At 39.2% G+C, this 22,634-nt stretch overlaps 1 protein-coding gene across 4 annotated transcripts in view; it reads left to right on the forward strand.

Moving 5' to 3' along the window:
* The window catches only part of MSH3 (mutS homolog 3), a 113,459-nt gene that overhangs the window by 27,183 nt on the left and 63,642 nt on the right, over window positions 1-22,634 (forward strand). For all 4 annotated transcript variants that reach the window (XM_040579555.1, XM_040579559.1, XM_040579558.1 and 1 more), the window contains exons 9-11: window positions 14,329-14,441; window positions 15,818-15,932; window positions 22,398-22,482. In XM_040579555.1, the coding sequence (XP_040435489.1) occupies window positions 14,329-14,441; window positions 15,818-15,932; window positions 22,398-22,482 (313 nt within the window). The remainder of the gene's footprint in view (window positions 1-14,328; window positions 14,442-15,817; window positions 15,933-22,397; window positions 22,483-22,634) is intronic.

Consider the following 22,634-nt stretch of genomic DNA (forward strand, 5'->3'; position numbering starts at 1 on the left):
AATCAAATCAGGAAAAATTTTGTCTTGAATGGGATTTCTGGATGTAATTTTGTTAAACCTCTTGCTCAGAGCAGGGGGCTGTCTTCAATTAGGTTTCATGCAGATTTTCCAGTTTGGAAAATCCTCAAGGAAGTGCAGTCCCCAGCCTCTCTACACCACCTGATTATGTGCTTAATTGGTCTTGTGGGGAAGATATTTTTTTCCTAGTCTGTACAGAATTGTGAATAATTTGCAGCTTGCCAACTGCTTGGTTTTATCCTTTCATTGTGCACCTCTGACGAGAATCTGCTCCAGGCTTTTCTGACTGCCCTTTAGTAGAAGATGCCCCTCATCTTTCTCCATACCGGACAAGTTCAGTGTCCGTAGTGTGTCCTCATTTGCCATATGCTTTAGTCCCCTAGTTGTCTTAGAGGCCATGGATTCCCTCTAGATTTCTGATAGGTGTCTTGTACTGGGGGCCCAAACCGGACTCAGTACTTCAGGTAGGGTCTTAGAATACCAGGAACAGTGGAATAATCACTCCTCTTGATCTCACCGTCCTTGTGCTACCATGGCCCAGTGTCAGCCTTCACTGCCACAGGAATGATTTGACTTCATGGTATTCAAATTACTTTATCCTGGTATGTTTCCCTGCTTTTTCTTTTCACAAAATCCATACCAATAACCCTTACTGTCCTACCTGCGTGGAAAAATCAAGTCCAAGTGACAAGAATAATTGCGATGTGATTGTAAAGGAAATAAGTGAATGAGCACCAGTTTGTTAGCACTGATACCAGTAGCTGTGAAGCTTTGTGCTTCATGCTACTCTTACCTCTGCTAGCTGAATTATGATTAGTACAGTGTAGCCTACTGTTACTGCAGATGGGTCATTTAAACCTATTTTATGTTAATCTGAGTGTGAAGTCTTGTGTGGTGTATAAACACCATGGTATTGGTTGTTTTTCCTCTGCGGCTTGGATGAATGTATTTCCCACCTGTTTTTTTAATGATGGGTAATACCTGGAGGAATGGCTACCCAAAAGTTTCAGGTCTGGATGTAGATCAGACACTTGTTTTGTAGATAATAATCAAAAATATTAATTAAGAATTTCAAGTCTTTTACAGAAATATTTGGAGAAAAGTATCCAAGTCCTGAAGACTTATTTTGGAATTTTTCTCCTTTTTGTTATAACCTGTTAGAATAATGTGGTGTCTTAAGTAAAGAATTCAAGAACCATGGAAGGTTTTCTGCCCGAGTACCGCTGTAATGACCCGTCAGTGTAGTTTGAAAACACAGTAATGTGTATAATTTACTTTAAAATTTCAAGTGAGATGTTACGGGCTGAATTTCAATTTTAATTTTTTTTTTTCTGCTTGATTTTTAAAGGTGGTCTGTAATCCTACACTGTTGCGCGAAATATTTATCAAGAGGATTCAGCATTTCTGTTGTGTTTTTGGTTTTTTTTTTTTTATGGGAGACTTCTTTCGGATATGTGTTGCTAGTTGACATCTGTCACCTAGAAGAAACTCACTGGTTCTCAGACGGGACTTGGCTGAGGAATGCATGGGAGAAATGTTAGGCCATTGCTTCTGTTCTGAACTGTGATCAGCGCTCCTAGTAAACTGAAAGAAGAAAACTTCCAGTTTCCGCTAGTTTATTTGCAGTATGAGGCGCTCCAGCTGTGAACACAGATCTGTGGATCAGAGGACAGAATTAGTTACATGTAGCTAATTTTGACTGCTGATCAGTTTCCAGACAGGGGTCAGAATATTACTTTCTGTAATGCAGACAAGGCATAGATAGATTCTTCCTGGAGGCCTTTCAGCTCTTCCCTTCCCACATGACATCTGTGTGGAAAGTACAGCCATCTGCTCTCTGGCCCTTTCCCTCCTTCAGGCTTTCCCTGGGGTACCTCCACATTTTCTCTCTTCCTCTGGTAAAGCATTCTAGCCCAACAAAACTGCTAGACTGTCTTCTCATTCAGGTTATCTTTTTCTCTGTTGTTAGTGTATACGTAGGTGCTTTTTTAGTGTATAAAAGGTTCTTAGCTTCCCTTACAGAAAATTGAAAACCAAGCAGTGGGTATGCAGTGTCGTTACAGGCCACGGGAAGGTGTGTAAGAGCCGGAGCAGTACCCAGATCTCTTCTTCAGAGCCATTAACTGAAATGGTTTCAGTGCAGTGGTGGGTGGAAAATCCAGGCATGGCCTTCCTGCTTGCAGAAGCAATATACTTTCTCAGCGTGGTTCATACTGCATGTTTAGTGCTTCTAGTAAATGTCCACAGCAATTCTTATGCTGGTTAAAGAACAGGATTTATGTTTTCAAAAGTTCTTGGCAGGTACGGTTGTGGTAGTAGTGTGGGAGGTTAGTTCAGATTGATTTATAGCAGATGAGTGGACTCCCTCTGTCACCATCTCCATTGTTTCCTATATAATCATTGGAAAATACGTTTCAACAATGATGACTTCCATTCTGACCTCCTATTTATGCTGTCTGTCTGTGCTGGCAAAATATCCTCTTATCCATCACCTGGGCAAATGTATGGTTCATGCTTTAGCAACGTTCCTCAGAACCACAGTGGATTTTCTGTGGCTGATGCATTCTGTAACATTCAGATTTGATTTGGGGCTGTTTTTAATACTGTGAAGAAGTCACTAACTTGAATTTAAGATCGTTTCCAGAAGTATGTTGTATTGTAGCCATCTGTTTTTAATATTTACTTGTTTTAACAGCCTCACCTAAGTAACACTTTCCCTTTTCTTGGATAAGATAAAGTACTAAATGTTTTGCATATGTATGTATAGGATCCAGATAACTTTGAATGTTTTGAAGGCCAAGGGTATTTCGAATATGTCAAACTAAGAATGCCTGAGATTTTTGCTCAGGCACAGCATAAAGGGGAAAAGGAGATAATTGAAATGGGTGGGAAATATTGTTAAGCATTGAGTTTGACTTTGTTGAAACTGGATTTGGGCCATTACTTATGCTGCTAGGGAACATGTGTCTTTAAATAAATGTACTCTACTGAATTTTTCTCCGTCAGCTTGATCCTGGAATGGAGTTGTAATGGTGAGTTTTAATGACAGTAGGCAGTGATTTGACAGAAGCACAATGGTTATGACTTCACCGCAAGATCTGGTAGGTGGGAAGCCTTTCCAAAAAGGTGAGAAGAGAAACAAAGAAAAGTGCTTTGTGCTTAAATGTTTTTGTTACTCAAAATGGGAAAGCTTCGAGTTCCTGTCAATCAGTAAAACTATGATCAGACAACATGTGACCTTTTGAAGCAAAGACCACTACACTCGCTTTTGGAAGATGTATAATACATTGAAAGAGGTGTTAAGTTATGAGGGGGGTAGTAGGAAATCTGCCATTTAAAACAAGGTGATAGTCCAAAATTCACTATACACATTTGTATTAGAGTTTCAAAATTCATTTTATTTCAAGGTTTTGTCATCTTTTCCTTCAGTCTACCTGTCCAGAATTTTTGGTGTCTTTTAGCTGTAGTAACCCTCTTCCTATGGTTTAATTTATTGCCAAAGTTTATGAAGCACTTGAAGGCTTTTTTTTAATGATGCAAGGTAAAGTTGTAACATTTCTAGTTACATAATATGTAGTACAGAGCTCAATTTTTCTGTCCGCCACCCTGTTGAGGTGTAGACATTCTTTTAAAGGTCCCTTTTGGTAAAATAACATGGTAATTTAGGGGGAGTTTTGAGAATCAGTTCTGACTATGTTAGAGGATAATTTAAACATTAAGTGGTTGCTGTAGGTCCTATGGTCAAGCATGAAGTTATCTAAAGTGTTTCTTTATATGAGCAGATTCAACAGTGTTTTGCAGTAGGGCACTGTCTTGTAAAAATTTTTCAGGATGGACTGTAGCTGGCTTCTGGAGCAAATATATCAAAAGCAGATTAAAATGTTGATGTATTTCCTGGATTAGATTTCTTCTTTCTTTTCCAGATAGTTGTATAGATCAGACTCTTAATTTTGACCCTGACATTGCTTCTCTAAGTTAAATCTCTTTTCCCTAACAGTCAGTTTTGTTGTACTTCCCAGAGATCAGCACTTCTCTACTTGTTTCTAGCACGTCATGTACGAGAAAATTTTGGCGCTCAGCTTCCAGTCATGTTTTCAGTAAGAAGCAGTTACAACTGTTTTTCTTTTTGTGCTGCAGTCTTGCCCTTTAGTGTGCAGCTGTATTAGCAGATAGATGTGCTGTTGTCCTGTGCTGTTTTCTGTGAGCAAGGGTGTAGCCCCTGCAGCTGTGGCCACTGCATCCTGCAGTCTTCCCTTTTGAGCTACGTTTTAAAATGCACTTTGGTCTGTGTCGCCAATGAATGGTTTCGGACACTGGAAGAATCACCATCAAAGGTATCAGCAAAATACTTTTAATATGAATTTTTGGGAGTGCGTCTTAACGAAGTTTGATGGCCAGCTTCACTCTATTACTTATTACATCAGTGAAACAAACAAAGGAAAATTGAGCTAGAATTATTACAGAGGCAGGATATACAAAAGGAGACCCTCCTATTGAGTCACGAGGTTCAGAGCAGACCCTCTTGCTTTCTAAACTCCTGATAGTGCTTAGGTGCAGCTAGGTCCAATCTTAGTCTCCGACTTGGTCAGTGGTTTGTGTCTAAAGGATGTCCAAGGTTTATTCAACTTTCAAGATGCATCACAAGGTCTTAGCAGCCCATAATTATGGACTAATGTAACATTTATGAGATGAGCTTAATAGGATTTATTACTCTCACAACAGAGACTTAATTATAGATGGGATATCTAAATCAGTTCACACATGGATGCACACAGACGCAATGAGATAAAGGTATAAAGATATATGCATTTAAATATATAAAGCTATACCTGTTAAAAGTTCTCCTCAAGTGAAGTCCTCACTTCAAACATCTTGGTACTTCTCAATGGGCAGAGAGTTGAGCCTCGAGGAGTGGAGGGTTTCATCCCATGCCCTGTTGTTAGCTTTTGGAGATGGTCCTCTGAAATTTGGAAGGTTGGGAGTTTGCAGGCTCTGAGAGGTGTCCCACTGGGAGGGAGATGCTGCTAGAAATTTACTGCTGTCCAGGAGGGCTCACAGGGTCTCACTTAGGACTGCTTTTTATAGGGGCAGAAGATGGTAGGCTGTAGTCATCCATAAATTTCCATTCTGGCCGCAATCTGGGTCAGTAATTTTTCAAAGTTCCAGTAACAACGGTACCATTCCACTGGGGCTACGATTCAGGTCAGGAACGTTCCGAGGCCGTCGGGGGGTGACTGATGGTTCCCGCTGCCGCTGCCCGCCTTGGCCAGGCGACAGGAGCTCCTGGTGCGGCCAGTGCCGCTCCCCACCTGGGCTGTGCAAGAGCTGCTGGTGCGGCCTGACTGGGTGCAGAGCTGAGCCCTCACAGGGCTCGCCGAGACCGCAGGGCAGCCCAGGGGAGGGGGGGACGCCCCACCGCAGTCTGACCTTGGACTTGCTCTGACAACCTGCGTGCTCCTAGGTTGGCTCTTTCGTTATACCAGTGACAGAAGCTTATATAGTTTAGTGAAGTGATCTGTCTGATGCTGGTGATGGTGCTGCTCTAAGTGGAGGGCTGGACAGCATGACCTCTAGGGATCCCTCAGTGGTCTTTGTGCTTCTAGAGGCAGGATGCATGTTCCTGCTCTGCTCGCTGTGATCATTGTTGACATTCAGAATCGTTTTTGAGCAGTGAAAATAGGAAAACTTGGAGGTGGAGGGGGCAGAAGTGTCAGGCAGTGAAAGTCTCTAAAGGGTGAGTCGTTTTGCTGACCAACTACAAATAGTGAAATGAAGCTTGTGGCTCTAGGGAGGATTGGAAAAGGACTGTCATACAATCCTTAGAAAATCACCGGTGCTGCTAAAGCTTTCCGGTGGCCAGCTTTTGCAACAATTTCCCTTAGTAATAGCGATCAGAGCTGGATGGTCTGGTCCTGTCATTGTCTTTTCACTTCATTTTTGGTGAGCCATTTAACCATGCTAGCTAGAGAAAAGCTTTTTTTCCCTTCCCCGCACCGTGGATTGTTTCTGTTGTAGCATGCTCCAAGTGCTTGGTGCAGGGTCAGGAAAGCTGTACAGCTATTGCAGAAGAAGCAATGGGAATAAGGAGCCAGGGATGAATGGGGTGGGGAGAGTGGTACCATGACAGTCAGCAGGTACGTTGATGTAGACATGCACAGAACTACAGCTGCCATGTCATTGAGATAATACACAATAATAAGAGCTGGTGCTGAGTATTTATCCTCTTCGTACAAAAGTATGCTTGTTCAGCTATATGTTGTGTGAAGTTTAAGACCACATGTGAGAAGAAAATACAGAAAATGACCCTGTCTGATGGGAGAGAACACAGCTAATTAACATTTTATTTAGTACTGGGCAAAAACTTTGGCAAATACAGAGATGTAAAATGATCCATTCTTGAGGAAAAAGGGGAGAGAGGGGAGTTCAGAATTTGAAAATCATCCCAAAAGCACATGTGGTTCTGAGGTGTTTAATAGCCTGTCAGCTAGGTGTGGAGAAGGAGACATGAAAAAGTCTTACGCATCTGATTTTAGGATATATGACATAAATGGGGAGTTTCATTAATTTCTGCTGACACTGCATTTTTCATCTTTGTAACTGTATTGTCTGTTTGGGATTTTGGAAATACTTGCATTTGCTTTTACATTACCTGTCCTTCCTCCCTCCCTGGCTAGAGTTAAGGTTAGCTTGAAGCTAAGTAGCAAGCACCAAAGCACTCTGTTCCTTCAAAATCGTTAAGGCTGGCATGCTGTGTTGCTCTGGCACAATGCAGCAGTTCATCATGTTCTTCTGTATCGTAAGAAAAAGATCTTACAAGCTCTGTGGGTTGTGTTAGGGTCATGTTAGTGGTGTCCTTTTTGGAGAAACTTGTGGTGACTATTAGCAAGTAAACTCTTTGGCATATTGCTGTGTATCTGAACCCTGAGTGTTTTAAAGGAGTGCAGAATAGCATGTGTTTGGAATTTCTTGAACTGTTCTCTACAGAAAGGCACCACAGTGAAATCATCTTTGTGAATTTTTTTTTTTTTCAAAAAAGCGTGCTAATTCTGCTGGAAACTTCCAACCTTAAAACTGTGTAACTGGTGTCAGAAAATTCAGGGCAGAAATAGCCACAGGCCAGTTAAACAAAGCCACCAAATACGCCCTGCCGTGGGAGACTCGATAGTGCGCAGAAAAGAGAGGCAAGCCACAGGGGTGGTCCCAAGCTATCACAAGCGTGTGTCTGGACCTATGTCTTCACTCTCTCCTCACTCACACTTCATTCAGAAGTATTTTCCATGGTAGGGTGTAACTGGGGGAGCATTATTTCATTTTGGTGTTAATGTAGTATGGCAGATACTAGGCATACTGTTCATATATTCTGTTTTGTGGTGGTGGTGTTGCTTCACTTTTTTTTTTTTTTTTTTTTGTTTGTTTAATTTGCTTGAATCCCTGCAAGAAGAGGGATTTTTGCTGATTGGCATAATACTGAATGAAGGACTCGTGGTGCCTGTGGGGATTCTGGGGGCAAACTTGCACAGCTGGTTCACGAAGTTGTCTCTAGCACATCAGAGGTGGACGGTAACAGGAGAACAAGCACGTGGCAAATTAGTCCGGTGTGCTCAGTCTCCTGATGAGACGAAATCAGTGAGCTGCATCCTCTCAGTCTCATGTATGTGTGGCACCTGCTAAACGCAGAGGGAAATACTGCTGGAACCTTGGAGAAGGTACTGTGCCGGCTTCTGAAGAGCAATTGTATGAGCTGATACACGACTGCACAAGGCACTGAAGATCACTTTAAATAGTGCTGTCCGTTGGATATGAACTGCTCTGTGTTGTCATTTCGCGAGTAAACTCTGTTTGCTTTGGATGCCTGATGGAAAGAACTGTACTGTAAGTTAGCTTCTACTCATTTATCCCCCATTCTGCTTGCATGTGTTGTTTATTTACAGGTATAGACGATGGAGAGAACTTGTACTTTTTTAGGTAATTTCTCCACCGTGTTTTGAGTTCAAGGCAGGTTTTCTGACAATCTTTGCAGTCACTTCATACCCTCTGAAAGCTGACTAGAGTTTCCCTCTGTTTCATTGTCCATGTTGTAACTAAAGTATTGAGGGCTACCAGATGCTGTATTGAGTTTTATGGAACTTTGCAAAACACATTGTTTCATTTTGATGGTGAACCCCTGACACTGTCCTGAGTATTGTTCTCCAGCCGGTTTTGTACCCATTCTCTAATAAGTACTTTCATGTAAATCATGCTTCCCTAGATCAGTTATGAGGATGTGTGAAACGATATAAAATAACCTCACTAAAATCGAGCATGTAGTAAATCTTCTTTTTCTCTGTCCACAGAATCTGTTCCTCTCCCACTGAAGGAAATTAAATTGATTTGATGGGATTTTATTTTTCTTGACAAATCTGTGCCGGCTGTTGCACATCTTGCTTTCTTCTAGGTGCTTAGAAATAATTTCCTAGCAGTTTGTGATCTTTTCTACTAGGTTTCTGTGAAACAAGTGTAGTGTGTCTCATCCCATTCATCAGACAGGCAGATGGAAGGAGCCTGAAAAAGATGTAGGTCTTGTTTATGGATGCGGTAGCTGCTGGAGTGCAACTGTGTTGTGTTTTGTCCTGTAGTCCTTCATTCTGTTCTCACAGAAGACAGTGTCATACAGTGCCTACAGAGCCTCTCTGCCCTGTCCTTTTCTGATAGCTTCTTTGCTCTGCTTCCTTGACAGCTCCTGTCTCTTGAGTTCCTAAAGTGAGAAGAATGTTTTCTTCAAATTTCTTGCATCTAGACTCTTAGTTTGTAGATATGGTTGGAGTTCTTTTCAGCTGTAGTTCTGCTGAGGTGACTAGAAGGAAATCAGGATGTACATGTTGAGGAATATTAACAATTTGGATAGTAAAAGGCAAGCAAAGAGTTTTCCCCAGGTTTTTCTGTATATATATGTGTGTGAATCTATATATGTAAAATATACTGTGTGTGTATATATATGTGTGTACATATATATATATTACAGTGTGTCAGAGTTGCTTCTAGGCTTTTCAGCAGCTTCTAGCATAAGTGAGCGTTTTGGGATGGGATATTTGAAAAGTTGGAGGTCTTGTGGGGTAACGTGTTGTATGTAGTATATCGATAGCATACATGTGGTAATTATTGTTTGGTTATTACAGGCAGAAGTGATTTAAACCATTCTGAGAGTGACAGATACTTAGAGAAGGTGACTGTGCTGCCACTTTCCTTGTAACAACATTTATCTCAATCTCTGATACCTGAAGGTTGTTCAGAGCGAATGTGGGAAAGGACATTAGTCTGGCAGGACAAAAAAAGCTGTGCTTATAAAAACATATGTGTTCAGTGCCAAAAGAATAGCTGCTTGGAAATGTTACAGAGGCTTTGCCAGAGAAGCTACTGAAGCTCTGTGTCAAGATTTACCAAAAAGGGAAGGATGGTTGTTCTGGAGTTCTCACAGACAATTCAAACCTAGAGCCCCTGAGCTAGAAGCAGTTGTATGACAAAGGTAACACAATGATGACAAATAAAGGAAGTTTCTGCTAAGCATGCTAATAAGGGAAGATGACACAGTATGCCTGGATTTCTGAAAGGAGTAATGCATTCAGGTTACCTTGCTCTACTGGGCAGTGTAGGCATTTTTTCCCTTCAGTGACCAACTGGTCATTCTAGCAGAGTGCACCGTGATAAGTGCAGAGAAAATAGCAGTTTGAATAAAATGTATAGGAAAAATTAAATCAGTTACTTGCGCTTTATATATCTGTGCTTAGCATCAGAAATAAAAACTTATTACTAAATTTTAGAAGCAGAGATCTCCCTTCTAAAATTCTGTATCATTTATGAATTTGTGTTGTGACATATGAATGTACAGTTCTTATCAGTGCCTGCAGCCCTTCATTTGAGTAGTCCTAAAGCAGAACAGGCAGGGCGGGATAGTAGTTGGAAGGTAAAATTCTGGAGTTATTTGCTTTCCTTAGGAAGGCTTTCTGAGCGTCAAGAAAACTTGGTTTGCATGTGTGTGTTTTTCAGGAAGTCTTTATGCCCTTTATACCTATTTAATTGTAAATTGTGGAGCAGTAATGAAGTGACTCCTGTTTTATTCAGCACACTGCAGTGAGCTGTTGTGCTTATATGCAAGGTCGTTCTAACAATAACAGATTTCATTATTTTTTGTAAATATTTTGAGTCAGTATCTGTGAATTAGTTTGATTTATGTTAGTTTATATTCTTCTAGCATTTTTTTTGTCTTGAAGAGCTTACATGCACGCACCCCCCACCCCCCCACCCCCCCTTTAGTGATCTCTTTTGAGTATTTTTCCTGCAGCATTTGGTAAGCAGTAAATTGTCAGATAATTCAGGGATAAACCCCAGCAACGTTGATCCTTTTTCATTTTCCCAGTAGGGTGACAGATAAATTAGTCCCCGTAGTAACAGATTCATAGAACAATATAGATTTGAATGGACTTATATATTATATTATATACACAAAAGTGTGTGTATGTGTATCTGTGTAAATCTGTGTATCTTAGGATCTCATCCTTTATGCATGTATTTTGTGGACAAGTTGATTTCCTATTGTTAAATGTGGTAAATAATCATCTCTTCAAGCAACTTCTGTAATGGATCTCATGAGGAAAAAACAGTTCTGCATGAAAGGCCAGTGTGCTTAGAAAGCAGGGAATGTTAATAGGGGGCACCACAGGTTCATTTACACCATTCAGTTGACTGAAAGCCTGAAACATCTCTGTCTGCTCAGTATCCGGTTAAGGGTGGTAGCAAAGGAACTTGTGCAAGGAAGGTAAACAAGCTTTGAAAAGTTGAGTTTCATCGTTAACTAACCCTACCAGTGTCTTTGGGACTATGAGAATTTCTTGTTTTCAGAAGTACAGGAAAGGGTATTGATTTAAAGAACAAAGTCCAGATTTCTTAGTGATGAAGTATCCTTTATTGGCAGCGCTGGATGCATGGGGCATCCTTCCACGAAACGTGCATGTTTAAGGTAGCTAATAATTCCATATTTATACAATGAAATAATGATTATTCAACTAATATCTATACATATTCATTATCTAATCCCGCCTACCCTCGCTTCGTATGTTAATTAGCTTATCAGTCCTTCGTGCTTGCACAAATTCTTCCAAGAGTTGTGGGCAGGGGTCTCAGAGACGGGGGCAGTGGTCTCTAGGAGGAAGGCTGTAGGTCTTCCTCATGGTGTACTTTTCACCTCTTGCTCGTTATGTGATGGTCTTGCACATTTGCAGTGTTCTTAATCAGTCTGAGGTAATTTATGCCCTTGCTGGCCATCTGCTTTTCTTGCTTAATTGTTTCTTTTACCCTTATCTGTCTCTCCTGTGGAGTGTTCTGCTAAAGTTTTAGCATAGAAGGTCAGCAGATAGGCGGATGTCTAACAAAGGGTAACAGAACGGACACCAAAGGTCGATGAGTAACATATGGCGGTACCTGATATCTACAATTGTTACAGTGGTTAACAATCATTATAATGGTTATTCTTTAATTCTATACTAAAGTTAGTTCACACTACATCAGTATCAATAAAATACTGCATGAGTTGCACAGCAGTTTGTTGTAGATGTTCTGACAAGAATGATGTTTACAGAAGTTGATGGCAAATTGACTTTTGATTTAAATAAGCATTGGTAGCTGGAGCGATAAAGCATCAACACATCATTCTGGCTATAATCAGAAAAAATGGCCTATGGGTGGTCATCTGGCTAAAGAAAGGACAGACATGAAAACCTTCTGCAGCAGATTTAGTTTTCATACATCTTGATAAAAATTCAGATTTTTCCACATGTTTAATAGGTATCTATAACCTTCCAGCTTTTTTACTGTATCTAGAATATCAGATGCATACTTTCAGATAGGTGAAGTGTCAGATACTTGTTTGATGATGCCATATCTAGAATATAAATATTGAAATATGCCATGATTTTTACAAATCACAGAGTTGTCTAATCCTAATGTGAACTATTTCCTATCAATATAGTTGATGAACGTTAAGTACCATTATAAGTCACTCAAGTTACATTGTCTGCAACTATCATGTGCCAAAGTTTATGCTAAGGGGTCGGATAAACTTGGTTCTGAAATGAAAGAAAATCACGAATGCATTGATGAAAATTGCAACAGTTAATTTTTAACCATTACTTTAAAAACAAGCAGGTGTGGCATGTATCATCCAATTAATTACCCCCTGAAGCCTCCTGTTTTGGCTTCAGTTCTAAAAATTAGCTCTGCAGACCTTGCTAAGCCTTGCTTTTCTGAAGGTGGCGTTACAAAAACCTGAGAAGTAGAAATGGACAGTAAAATTCTGTTTTAAAATGATTTCTCTAAGTCCCTGCTCACATATGGTCAACAGAAAAGCCCTGCTGTATTGCAGGACTGATCCAAAGGCTTGTACTCTGCTAACCTCCAGATACCGTACAACAGATATTAAGAAGTTTCATGCTGAAGTGGTGGTCTTGCAAAAGCCTGTAGTGAGTATCCATGCTAATTTAGCAAAATGGATGGATATGTTAGAGCAGATTATTACTGAAGGTTGGAGCAAGTGAGAAACACAAGGAAGAAAAGAGCTGATTGCTATCAGAGGTTGAGGAACACAGACTAATTGTCTTTCACAGAAATCCATTTGCTTTAAAAATGTTTTCTCATTCTGAGTAGAGTTGGGACAGAGGGGAGTCCCAGAGGGCATGAAGACTGAAATCTTAATTGGATCAGTCCGTTAAAACTAAGTCACTGGAAGTAAGCAAGGGATCATCTAGGATGTGCTGAGAAAGTCAGACCTCTGAGACGCAGTTAGTTTGACATGTATTATAGGAAAATAACTCTCATTTTTAAGAGCTGAGCCTCAGACTTATTGATCCTTTCAGATGGGAATATGTACAATGCAATGCAGAAACCCTGTCTGTCTGGTTTTTCCTGTGAATTTGAAAAGCTCTGCAAAAAGGGTATTGATTAATTTCTTTCCTATAACACCTACACAATCGCTCTCATTGGCATAATTCTAATACACTAGAAATATTTGGTTAATTCATGTCCCATGGCAGTATGAGACTGGATACTCTGAGGCCAAACAGGTTTTATATATGTCTTTTACTGGCAGCTTTCTACTGGCTGCTTCTTCAGTGCTCATTCTGTAGATCTGTAATTGCGCTCAAAGGTTGCAGGGGGAGTGTGTGCGATTTTTGTTTTGGTTTTTAACCAGCATATCTGTTTAATGCTGTATTAACAGCTGTACAAATTTAATGAGTAATACAGCATCTAATTTTTATTTCAGTGAGCAGTTATAAAAGCAACCGGTTAGAAAGATTGTAACTTGTAAATACCACACACATACTCTTCTCTGAGTCAGATTATGGCATCTCAGATTTCGTCATTTTAGCTTGACACTCAAGCGCGGGTACCAAGTAACTTTGATCTTATGCACATTGCAATGAATAAATTCTTTTGCCGCTGTCATTTACATAAGGGGCCTATGGCAGCAAGGGTCACAGGGAACAAGCTAGATTAATTTCTCATGGGTTGCAAAACGGGTTGAAATCCTGTACTGCTCTAATTCTCAATTACTTGGTGGCAGTAGAGAAGGATTCATGGAAGAGATCTCATTTGACTTAATGGTGGAAAAGAGTAAGTTTGCTATGTTTACTGGCACTGTTAAACTGGGAGGAACTGCTGGCCTGTTGGGAGGACCGAGTTATCATTAATAACATCCTTGGAAACCAACTGCAATGAGATTGAAAGAAATCAAGTCCTTTAGCACAAGGAACGGAGAAGTCTTCAAACAGTTACCAAATAAAGCACAGGAATACTTTATTTCAGCTGCATATAGGAAAAGATGCAATAGGTTAATATTACAACAAGTTGTACAGCGTAGAACAAAGCCTTCGAAGATAAGGGGTAATTAAATAGGGTAATCGATAGCATAGGGGTACTGCTTCATTATTTAGTCATTTTAAGTCTTTGAGAACAGATAAAGCAAATACTTATGATTGATGAAAATGAATTTACATTACTCTGCAGGTATACTAGACAACCTCCTGAAGTCTCTTTTCAACTTGCTTACTGTTGCTGTTTGGGTTTTATTTGTTTGCACTTTTACAATAGAAAGAAGAAATGTTTTAACGAAAACACCACACTCTTAGTAATGTTCTTAACTTACTGAAGTAGCTCATCTCTTCATTCTCTACCTATTCAATTGAAAAAGGGAGCATGAAAGAAAATGCACTTTTGTAACCTACTTAAATATTCCTCACAAAGAGAACATAGGTACTGAAAGTCACTATTTTCTCTTTGCAGGTTATGGGATGACAGAATTAGGATAGAAAGGATGGAAAACCTCCATTTTGAATACAGCCATGCGTTCCAGCTGATTACTGATTTTTATGCAAAAGAAGTGCCTGATACTACAGGTATGTAATTCGGAATGTCTGTGAAGCATGCATCCTGTTAGCCTTTACATAGATAAGGAATACATGTGGGTGCATCCCATCAGGTCTCAGGGACTTGTCTATGTCCAACTTGTTGAAGTGTTCCCTAACTTGTCCTCCTTTGTTAAGGAGAAATCTTCATTGCTGCAGAATTTCCCACTGGTCTGAGAGGCCTCGGATTCCTCAAGGCACATCTTACCAGTAAAGACCAAGACAAAGAAAGCACTGAGTTTCTCAGCCTCTTCCATGCCCTGTGTCAGCAGCTCTGCTGCCCCATTAAGCAGTGGCCCACATTGTCCCTTGTCTTACTATTGCTGCTGATGTACTTCTAGAAGCTCTTGTTGTCCTTCAGGTACCTTGCCGGTCTCAACTCCAGGTGGGCTCTGGTTTTCCTAAGTCCATCCCTGCAAGCTCAAACAATGTTTCTGTATTCTTCCTGTGTCACCTGTCCCTGCTTCCACCTCTCATACTCCTCCTTTTTAATGTTGGGTTAAATCAGGAGCATCTTGTTTATCCATTAAAGCCTTCTGTCACCTTTGCTTAATTTTCTGCACATTGGGATCTTAAGAGCTTGGAGGAAGTGAACCTTGAAAATGAAAAACGAACATTATTTAAATAGAAGTGAATACAGGGCTAGCATCCTTTTTTTTTTTGTTGTTTTTTGTTTCTCTCATAGCTTGAAGATGTATGTTTAGACAGATTTAAATTCACACATATTTAGCAACTAAGGGAAATTATTCAACATCTGAAATGTTTCTTCAAGTTCTTGTGTGTGTTAACACACTAGGAACAGAAGAACAGCTTTAAAAAAATCTCTGAAAAAACTTAATAAGGTTTACAAAAATGCTGTTTTATGTTAAGATATAGAGTGAATTCTCCTATTATTGCAGCTGGAACGGAGACTGTAGTAGAACAGTATCACATACGAATAGCTGTCTCACAGAGATGGAACCATATTCTGCAGACTGGCCGAGGCAGATAAATCATAGGCATGTGTGCCAAGGCCTTTTCATTCTATTTAACTTGCACAATGTTGCCTGCAGTAATGGAGATTTCAGAATTTTTAGTTTGTATATTTAGAACTTTCCTATGCCAACAGTCATTTTTATGAAGAAAACCCTGTGGAGTCAAATGTTTTATGTTTCATAATGTGTTTACGTTATTGTAGTGTTCTACTTCTTTGGAACCATAAATGTTATTTTGGAACCTCACTTTATGTTGATTTATAGATATCATAGCACACTGTACATATATTACAGATTTCCATTTTGATTAAATTGCAAAATAGATTATACTTTTTCTAAAATACACAAATAGTAAGCAGTGTGTTAACAAGAAAATGACATCTATTTTTTTAGGTCCTCAAAAACTATCTTTAATACTAAGCTTGGATAAGCCTGTTATTTGTTCTCTGGCAGCAGTAATTGCATACCTCAAAGAATTTAATTTGGAAAGGATGCTTTACAATCCAAGGTAAGTTGCCTTATGTAAACTTCCAATTCAAACCACCAATATACGTACCAGTGTTATCTTAAAAGTTTTAGCAGACAACTTTCCCTAAATGTGATGAAGCCACCTGCTACAGTGATAAACATAGTCCTTGTAAAAATTATACTTTACATTTAAGCTCCTAATTAGAACTGAAAGAATCAAGTGATTTCTTTTTAAAGGTTTTTTAATGAAAATCTTTATGAGGTATGTTTGTGTAGACATCACTATCAGTAATGTAAATCGCCATGAACTGCTGCCAAGTGTTACTGAAAACAAGGTGCAAAAACTGGTAGATACTAGGGGAAGATTTTAAAGTTTGTTAATCAATATCAGCGATCATATCTCACCATCAGTTTTATTTTGTGAACAAAATTGGGAGCTTTTTTGGCAGTTTTTTTTTTGTTTTAAAGCTCTAATTTAGCTTTGCAGATGTTTTTTGCCAGAGGTGTGTAAATAATTGTCTCTTTCTATAATTCTGGAAGCAGGTATAAATACTTTTGTGTTGTAACGTTTAGGCAGAGCTTTGCAGGTATGTTTGAATTGGTGTTTTCTTTATAATTAAAAACTAGATTCACCTTCAACACACCTTGGCTTTCTTAAAAATCCCTTGAGTTGGCTCAATGGTAGCTAGGGGTAGGGGAACAATCATGCAAAACCTTGTTGATAGACCATCACCATTTCTGCCAAGTTACTACAGAAACACACAGACATGGAAATAATTTTTCTTCCCTTAAGTAGTCCCAAAACCTAGGCTTATTAGATATGCTCAAATGAGTACTCAAAATTTCTAACAGGGTTATGCAAGTGGAATCAAATGAAAATTAAAAGATTCTGCCACTCAGGTATCTTTTTTATGCTGTCTTGCAAAAGTATAAAAGATTGCTATCCTACCCGGCTTAGGTTTGAAAATATCATTGAGGCTTATTAAATATTTTATTAAAACGGCTTTATCTGTCATAGATCCTGTGCCAAATGTTCTCTTGTTTGTCTCAGTATTCCTCTGTCTGTTAAGTGGGCAGGATTTTACAAAGTCTGGCTGCAAACTGGAAACTTAGAAATATGTCATGTCAGTTGCAGATCTTCATGTGTGAGATTCTTAAAGTTTCAAGTCTTATTTTGAAGAGCTCCATACATTAGCAGATTTTCAAAATGCAGCTGCATTTAAAAAAATTGACTGCAGATGTCAGCTTTAAACATTTTTCAGGTATCTGCTAAAATATTTGATAATTATATATGCCTGGGTTTGCCGGATTCTGGAATGGATTTGCTTCATTAAGTTGCCCTTCCCCTCTCCAAGTACCATTAGAAAGTCAACAGAAAGTTTTCTGGACTTAGAGGCCTAATGAGGAAAGAATTCCTTTGACATCTTGTAAGCTGTCTCCCCCGCCTCATCCATCAAGGAGTGCTCTGATCTGTGGTGTGGCCACCCATCACCCTTGGTCGGCTTTTTCTTCCCCTTTGTTTTTTGAGTAGTTTTGGTTTGTGGTTTGTTTTTTGTTTGGTGTTTTTTTTTTTTTTAATGCTTGGCTGGCTAGAGAAATCCTGTTGTGAGATGTATGTCAGGCTCATGGATCATGTGAGAGGTGTGTCAGGCAAAGGCTGTCAGAGGCTCATGGATCTTCTGCAATTCTGCAGGAAACAGAGGGGAAACACTTCCATAGCGCTGTAAAGCAACTTAAAATTCCTAGGAGAATTCAGGCCAGTGAGCATATACTGGTGAGTCAGTGAGCATGAAGTTGGAGTTGTGAGACAGTTTTCACTTATTAATGTGACACAGATCCGGATGAAAAAGACCTATTTGATAGGAAGAATGACCAAAAAATTCCTCACACCACTGTACCTTCTTTGGATAAACACTATTCTCCCAGCTGAAAACTGCAGCTCAATTTAATTGTAAGAGTCATGAAACGTCGCATAAGTTATGAGAGATCATCATTAGTGGGGGGCAGAAACAAGTTGTAATATTTAGATGAAGGTTTTTAATCCACTCTTTAAGATCCTAAATAAAGCAAAATATTAAAAAGAAAAAAAGAACTCTGCCGCAGCAGGACCTGGGATATGGCCAGGCTGCTTTAGAGCGCTAGCAGCAAGTAAAAATGGAATTAAGAAAGAATGATACAAGCTTTTTTTAATTGATGTTTTCTAATACCTTTACACACCGAGAGCGCTTTATTGGCTTTTGACAAGTCTGTAGAGAGGTTTTCAAATACAGCTGAGTACGCAGTTTTGCTTGAAAAATCACCATTTGCATAGCAGTTGCTGAGGAAATGTCTCAGTGTGTTTTAATTTTACTTACATGTTTTCCAGCATATTTGGGACAGAAGAGGCTGTAGTTCTCAAATGTTGTGATAGATGAAATTAGGAGTAGTGATAGATGAACTTCAAGAAATGCAGGGAATGGGAGAGCCAGGTATCTTTCTGAAGGAGGGGAGTAGCTTTGGGATTGCAGTGAAGATAGAAGAGGTAGAAGTGAAAGAGGACAGGGAAAGGTTAAAATAGCTTTGAGGGAGAATGGGAAAGAGAAAGAATTCAAGAAGAGGAGAAGCTCTTGATTGTAACTTATGGTAGGGGTGGAAAGGAATTGGCAAGATAAACTAAGCGAGAAGTCAAAATGTAAGTTCTTCCACTTAAAATGGTGGACATCCTTGAATTTTCAGAGGAAATGTTACAGAAATTGAGAGTATGGTGTTTGTAAGGCTTTCATATCTCTTGGGTGCTGATGATGTCAGAAACCTAATGTATACAAGACAACACATAGGCTTATTTATGCACTCCAGCTATGAGAAAGGGAGTACTGAATTGTTTTGGGGAGGTTTCAAAGTCAGCTCAGGAGCATAAGGGACTGAAAAGGAAAGGCATGGCTTTTAGGCACTAAGAAGAGGTGCTTAGCGAGGGATTTACCATCTCTTTTGAGACAGCAGAAGGGCAGCAGGTGACCTCTTGCACCCTGGACATCTGGAGCTTGTAGGAGTGGTGCAAAGAGGGCAGGCTGAGAGGGCAGACGTCTGGGTAGAACGAGGTTGCAGGCCCACTCTTTGGAGTGAGTTCAGTGGAGGAAAAGATGGCAAATTCAGGATAAAAACGATGGAGTTATTTTTGTTTTTCGTAAACCTTCCCAGGGCCTCTCATTTCTGTTCATGTTCTTTGGTTGGTATTTCTCAGTTTTGTTCCGTGTGTGTGCGTGTTTTATTTTGTTAGCAGGTTTAACCGGAACTTGCTGGGCTCCTATCACGTCAGGGATCCAGATCAGAAGTTCTAGCCCTGTGGCAGTATTCACTAATGAATTTGAAATTGGTTAATTAAATACACAATATAGTCTGGGTTTTATGTCTCTTGCTACTGAGACTGTGGTAAATGTTTTTCATACCTAAAGAAAGCTAATGCTTCTGAGAAATAAAGAAACCTGGTTTTACTCCTTAAAGCTGAATAGGGGTTCCTCTAAATCTTGTCTACATATGTAGGTTTGTTTTGTGGTTTATTCACCCTTAGAAGTCCCAAAGACATGGACTCTAGAGGTCTGTAAAAGGTAATTAGGCAAAGAAAATATGCTGCTTAGTAGGTTTTCGATATGGTGCCTTGCGGATTTGCTCGGAGTTGTTACGGATTTGCAAAAGTGAAGTAGTAGAGAACTACTGATCTGAATAACATGCATTCACTTGGGCTGGTTTACTGAGTACGAGGTTATGTATAATATACCCTGTGGAGAAAAGGATAAAGAACAAAAGGTGTCCTTCAGTGCAAGCTTCTTAGGAGACAGAATCACAGAATCATTCAGGCTGGAAAAGACCTTTAAGATCATTGAGTCCAACCATAAAAATAACACTGTCAAGGAGATCCAGTTTCACAGGTAACATGAATGAGGATGTATGTTACTGTCCTAAAGCAATCATAGTAACGCTTTAATACTCATCAAGCGTGGTTCTACTCGGAAAAGTCATTTTATGAGTAGAAACCTGTTTCTCATGAGTATTCCTTAAACATTTCCTAAACCTTACTAAAAGCTTGTGTTTCTTTTTGTTTCTTCTTCTCATTTTCTCAGTCCAGATAGCATGATCCTACCTTGCCTTGCTTCCCAGTAATGAACTTGTCAGCTATTTCCATCACTTTGTGTTTTGTGCTGTTTAAGTATTTGAGACAGTTGCAAGTCTGTTCTTTGAAAGTCAGGTCACACTGTCACCTGCAGAAGGAATTACGGCATTGTAATCCAGTTGAAGTGATTTTGAAGGGTCATTTTTGCTGATGTAGGAGGTGGCTGATAGCAGCGTATTAGAATTTCTCACAAGGGATACGTTAACACCCTTGGTGCAAAACCAGCACTGACAGTATTTGTTTACAACCTTCTTCTTACGCCATTTGGTCCTTAAAATCACTACAGAGGCAGTCTTTGTTCACATTTTTATCAAGTTCGGATCCCAAGCTGAAGGAAGATGAGGGGGTGGAAGCAAAACATACGCTATGCTGTGACATCGGGAATTGTTGGTTGGGCACATACTGCAGCTGATCTTGGCTATTATTCGTATGCTCTCAGCTCTCAGTTACCAGGGTTAATAGCAGGGTGGAATAACTCAGATAAAGAAAACACCTGGATAATATAAAACACATATAATTTATGCTGTGAGAACAAGTTTAGCATATCAGATTCTAGAAGAACAGTAAATATACTCCGCAGTGGAGCAGAGTTAGTTGTCTTTAAACAATAGGAGAGCAAGCTTGCTGTGAACAGAATACACTCTCTGTTTAGTGCGGTGAAGCCAGGTGAGGTGGGGAAACACTGGAATCAGTAAATCCACAACAGTGAAACCGTGAATGAGTGACTGAGGGTTGACGGAAACAGCCAAAAGCATCCTTTTTGGTTTTGGAAAGAGGTGGAAAGGCATAGGTCTTAGCCAGCTGGGTGTAACAGATCATAGGCTTGAGTACTGGGAAATTGAAATGCAGCAAATGGGGGAACTGCAGTTTAGGCAAATCCTAGATGCAGAAAAGGAGTTTTTGGAAGAGTGGGTAGGATTTGTCGTTGATCGTAGTAATTGGGAGCCATACAGAAATCATTCGTATTTAAGTTTTGCCAGCATCAGCAGTTGTGACTTAAGATAATACAAGGAAATATTGTTTTGTTGCTTGTAATATTGTGTACTTTTGGAAAGTGCAGCTGCTTTTTGCCTCCAAGGTTTTGTTTTGCTGGTCAGCTTTGTTGGTTTTCTGGGATAGCACACTAGAGCAGAGTAGTTACGACTATGGGTTCAGTTCTGAGTCAGCTGTAATTCCAAACTATTGTTGAATTTCTTGAGGACGCTCAGTTGAATTGACCTTTTTTGTTTTTTAATATTCTGTGCAAAATACTTCTGATTGACCCATTTTTTAGGAATAAATTTGCTAGCAGGCCCAGACACCTGCATACAACATAAATATGTAACTTTAGTTTCTGAATATTTCATGTTTCTTAAAGTTGTAGTACTATACAACAGAAAAGCTTGAGCATTTGAGTACTCCCCCAGAGAGTTTAAAATTGAATGCACTGAAAAAAATTCTGAAAAGTCAAGAAAGCAGTTTTAAATCCTATCCAGCAAGTCGTTCTGTTTAGTCTAAAACAATAAAGTGTGTCCCGTATGTTGTGCAAGGGGCAGTCAGCAGTATGATTAACAGAGACAATCATGACTTGATTTGTCGTAAGCATTTACTGAGTATCTTGCATGTCACTTCATGGTCCTGACTACCGCAAGTGTATGTTTAAAACTGAAATAATTTTCATATTGAATATGATTACACATCTAATACAATTATTTTATTAACGTTGATTCTAAACCAACACAACCTTTGGATTGGTCTCATCGAGTTCTGTTAGTGAGTTTCAAAAAGTCAAGTAATTGTAGTCATGGTTATTTCGTATTAAAAGTAAAATCAAATGATTCAAGTATACCCTATTTGTATTTTCCTAAAAAATTGCTAACATCCTGTTTAAATGTGTAGTAGTAGTAAAAAAAAGATAATGTATTTTGATACACTGTTTTGACGATGAATTGTGTTAAAAGTCTGTTCCACTCTTGAAGTATTAATTCTTAGGCCTTTCCCTAATACTACTGTGATCGTAACAGAACACAAACAGAAGCACCTACTTTTTCAATTTCATCATAAACTTAAGAAGGGGTACTTCCTTTAGCCATTTAGTGGATCAGGATTAGATAGAAGAGCTGGATTTTTTCCTGAGCTTTGTCAGAGTCATTGTAGGAGACTGGGAAGTGAGTCATAAATCTTGTTTTCCCAAGCAGTAAAATTAAAAGAAGTTACAAATGTTCAGGTTTTTTATTTATTTGGATAGGTTTTAATTTCTTACTTGGAATTTTTTTTATTTTGCGTAACTAATGAATTCTCTAATGTGAGAAACTTGAGAGTGTTTCACTCTTATGTCTGTGCCCAAATTTAAAATATGTCTGAAATTTCTCTCCCCAGCAATTTCAAACGGTTGTCAAGTGAAACTGAATACATGACAATTAATGGGACAACAATGAAAAATCTTGAAATTTTACAGAATCAGGTAAGGGCAAATGTAATGTTTTTTTAATAAATGCTGAGATTTTCACAGCTGTGACACACTGTTCCTAATGAAGTTAGTTAAGTTAGTTCGCAAATCTCACCAAGAGAGTTTAAATTATTTTAAATGGGATCAAACTGAAGGAGCATTATTTT

This window comes from Falco naumanni, chromosome Z (assembly GCF_017639655.2).
Source record: "Falco naumanni isolate bFalNau1 chromosome Z, bFalNau1.pat, whole genome shotgun sequence".
In the NCBI taxonomy this organism is placed as follows: Eukaryota; Metazoa; Chordata; class Aves; order Falconiformes; family Falconidae; genus Falco; species Falco naumanni.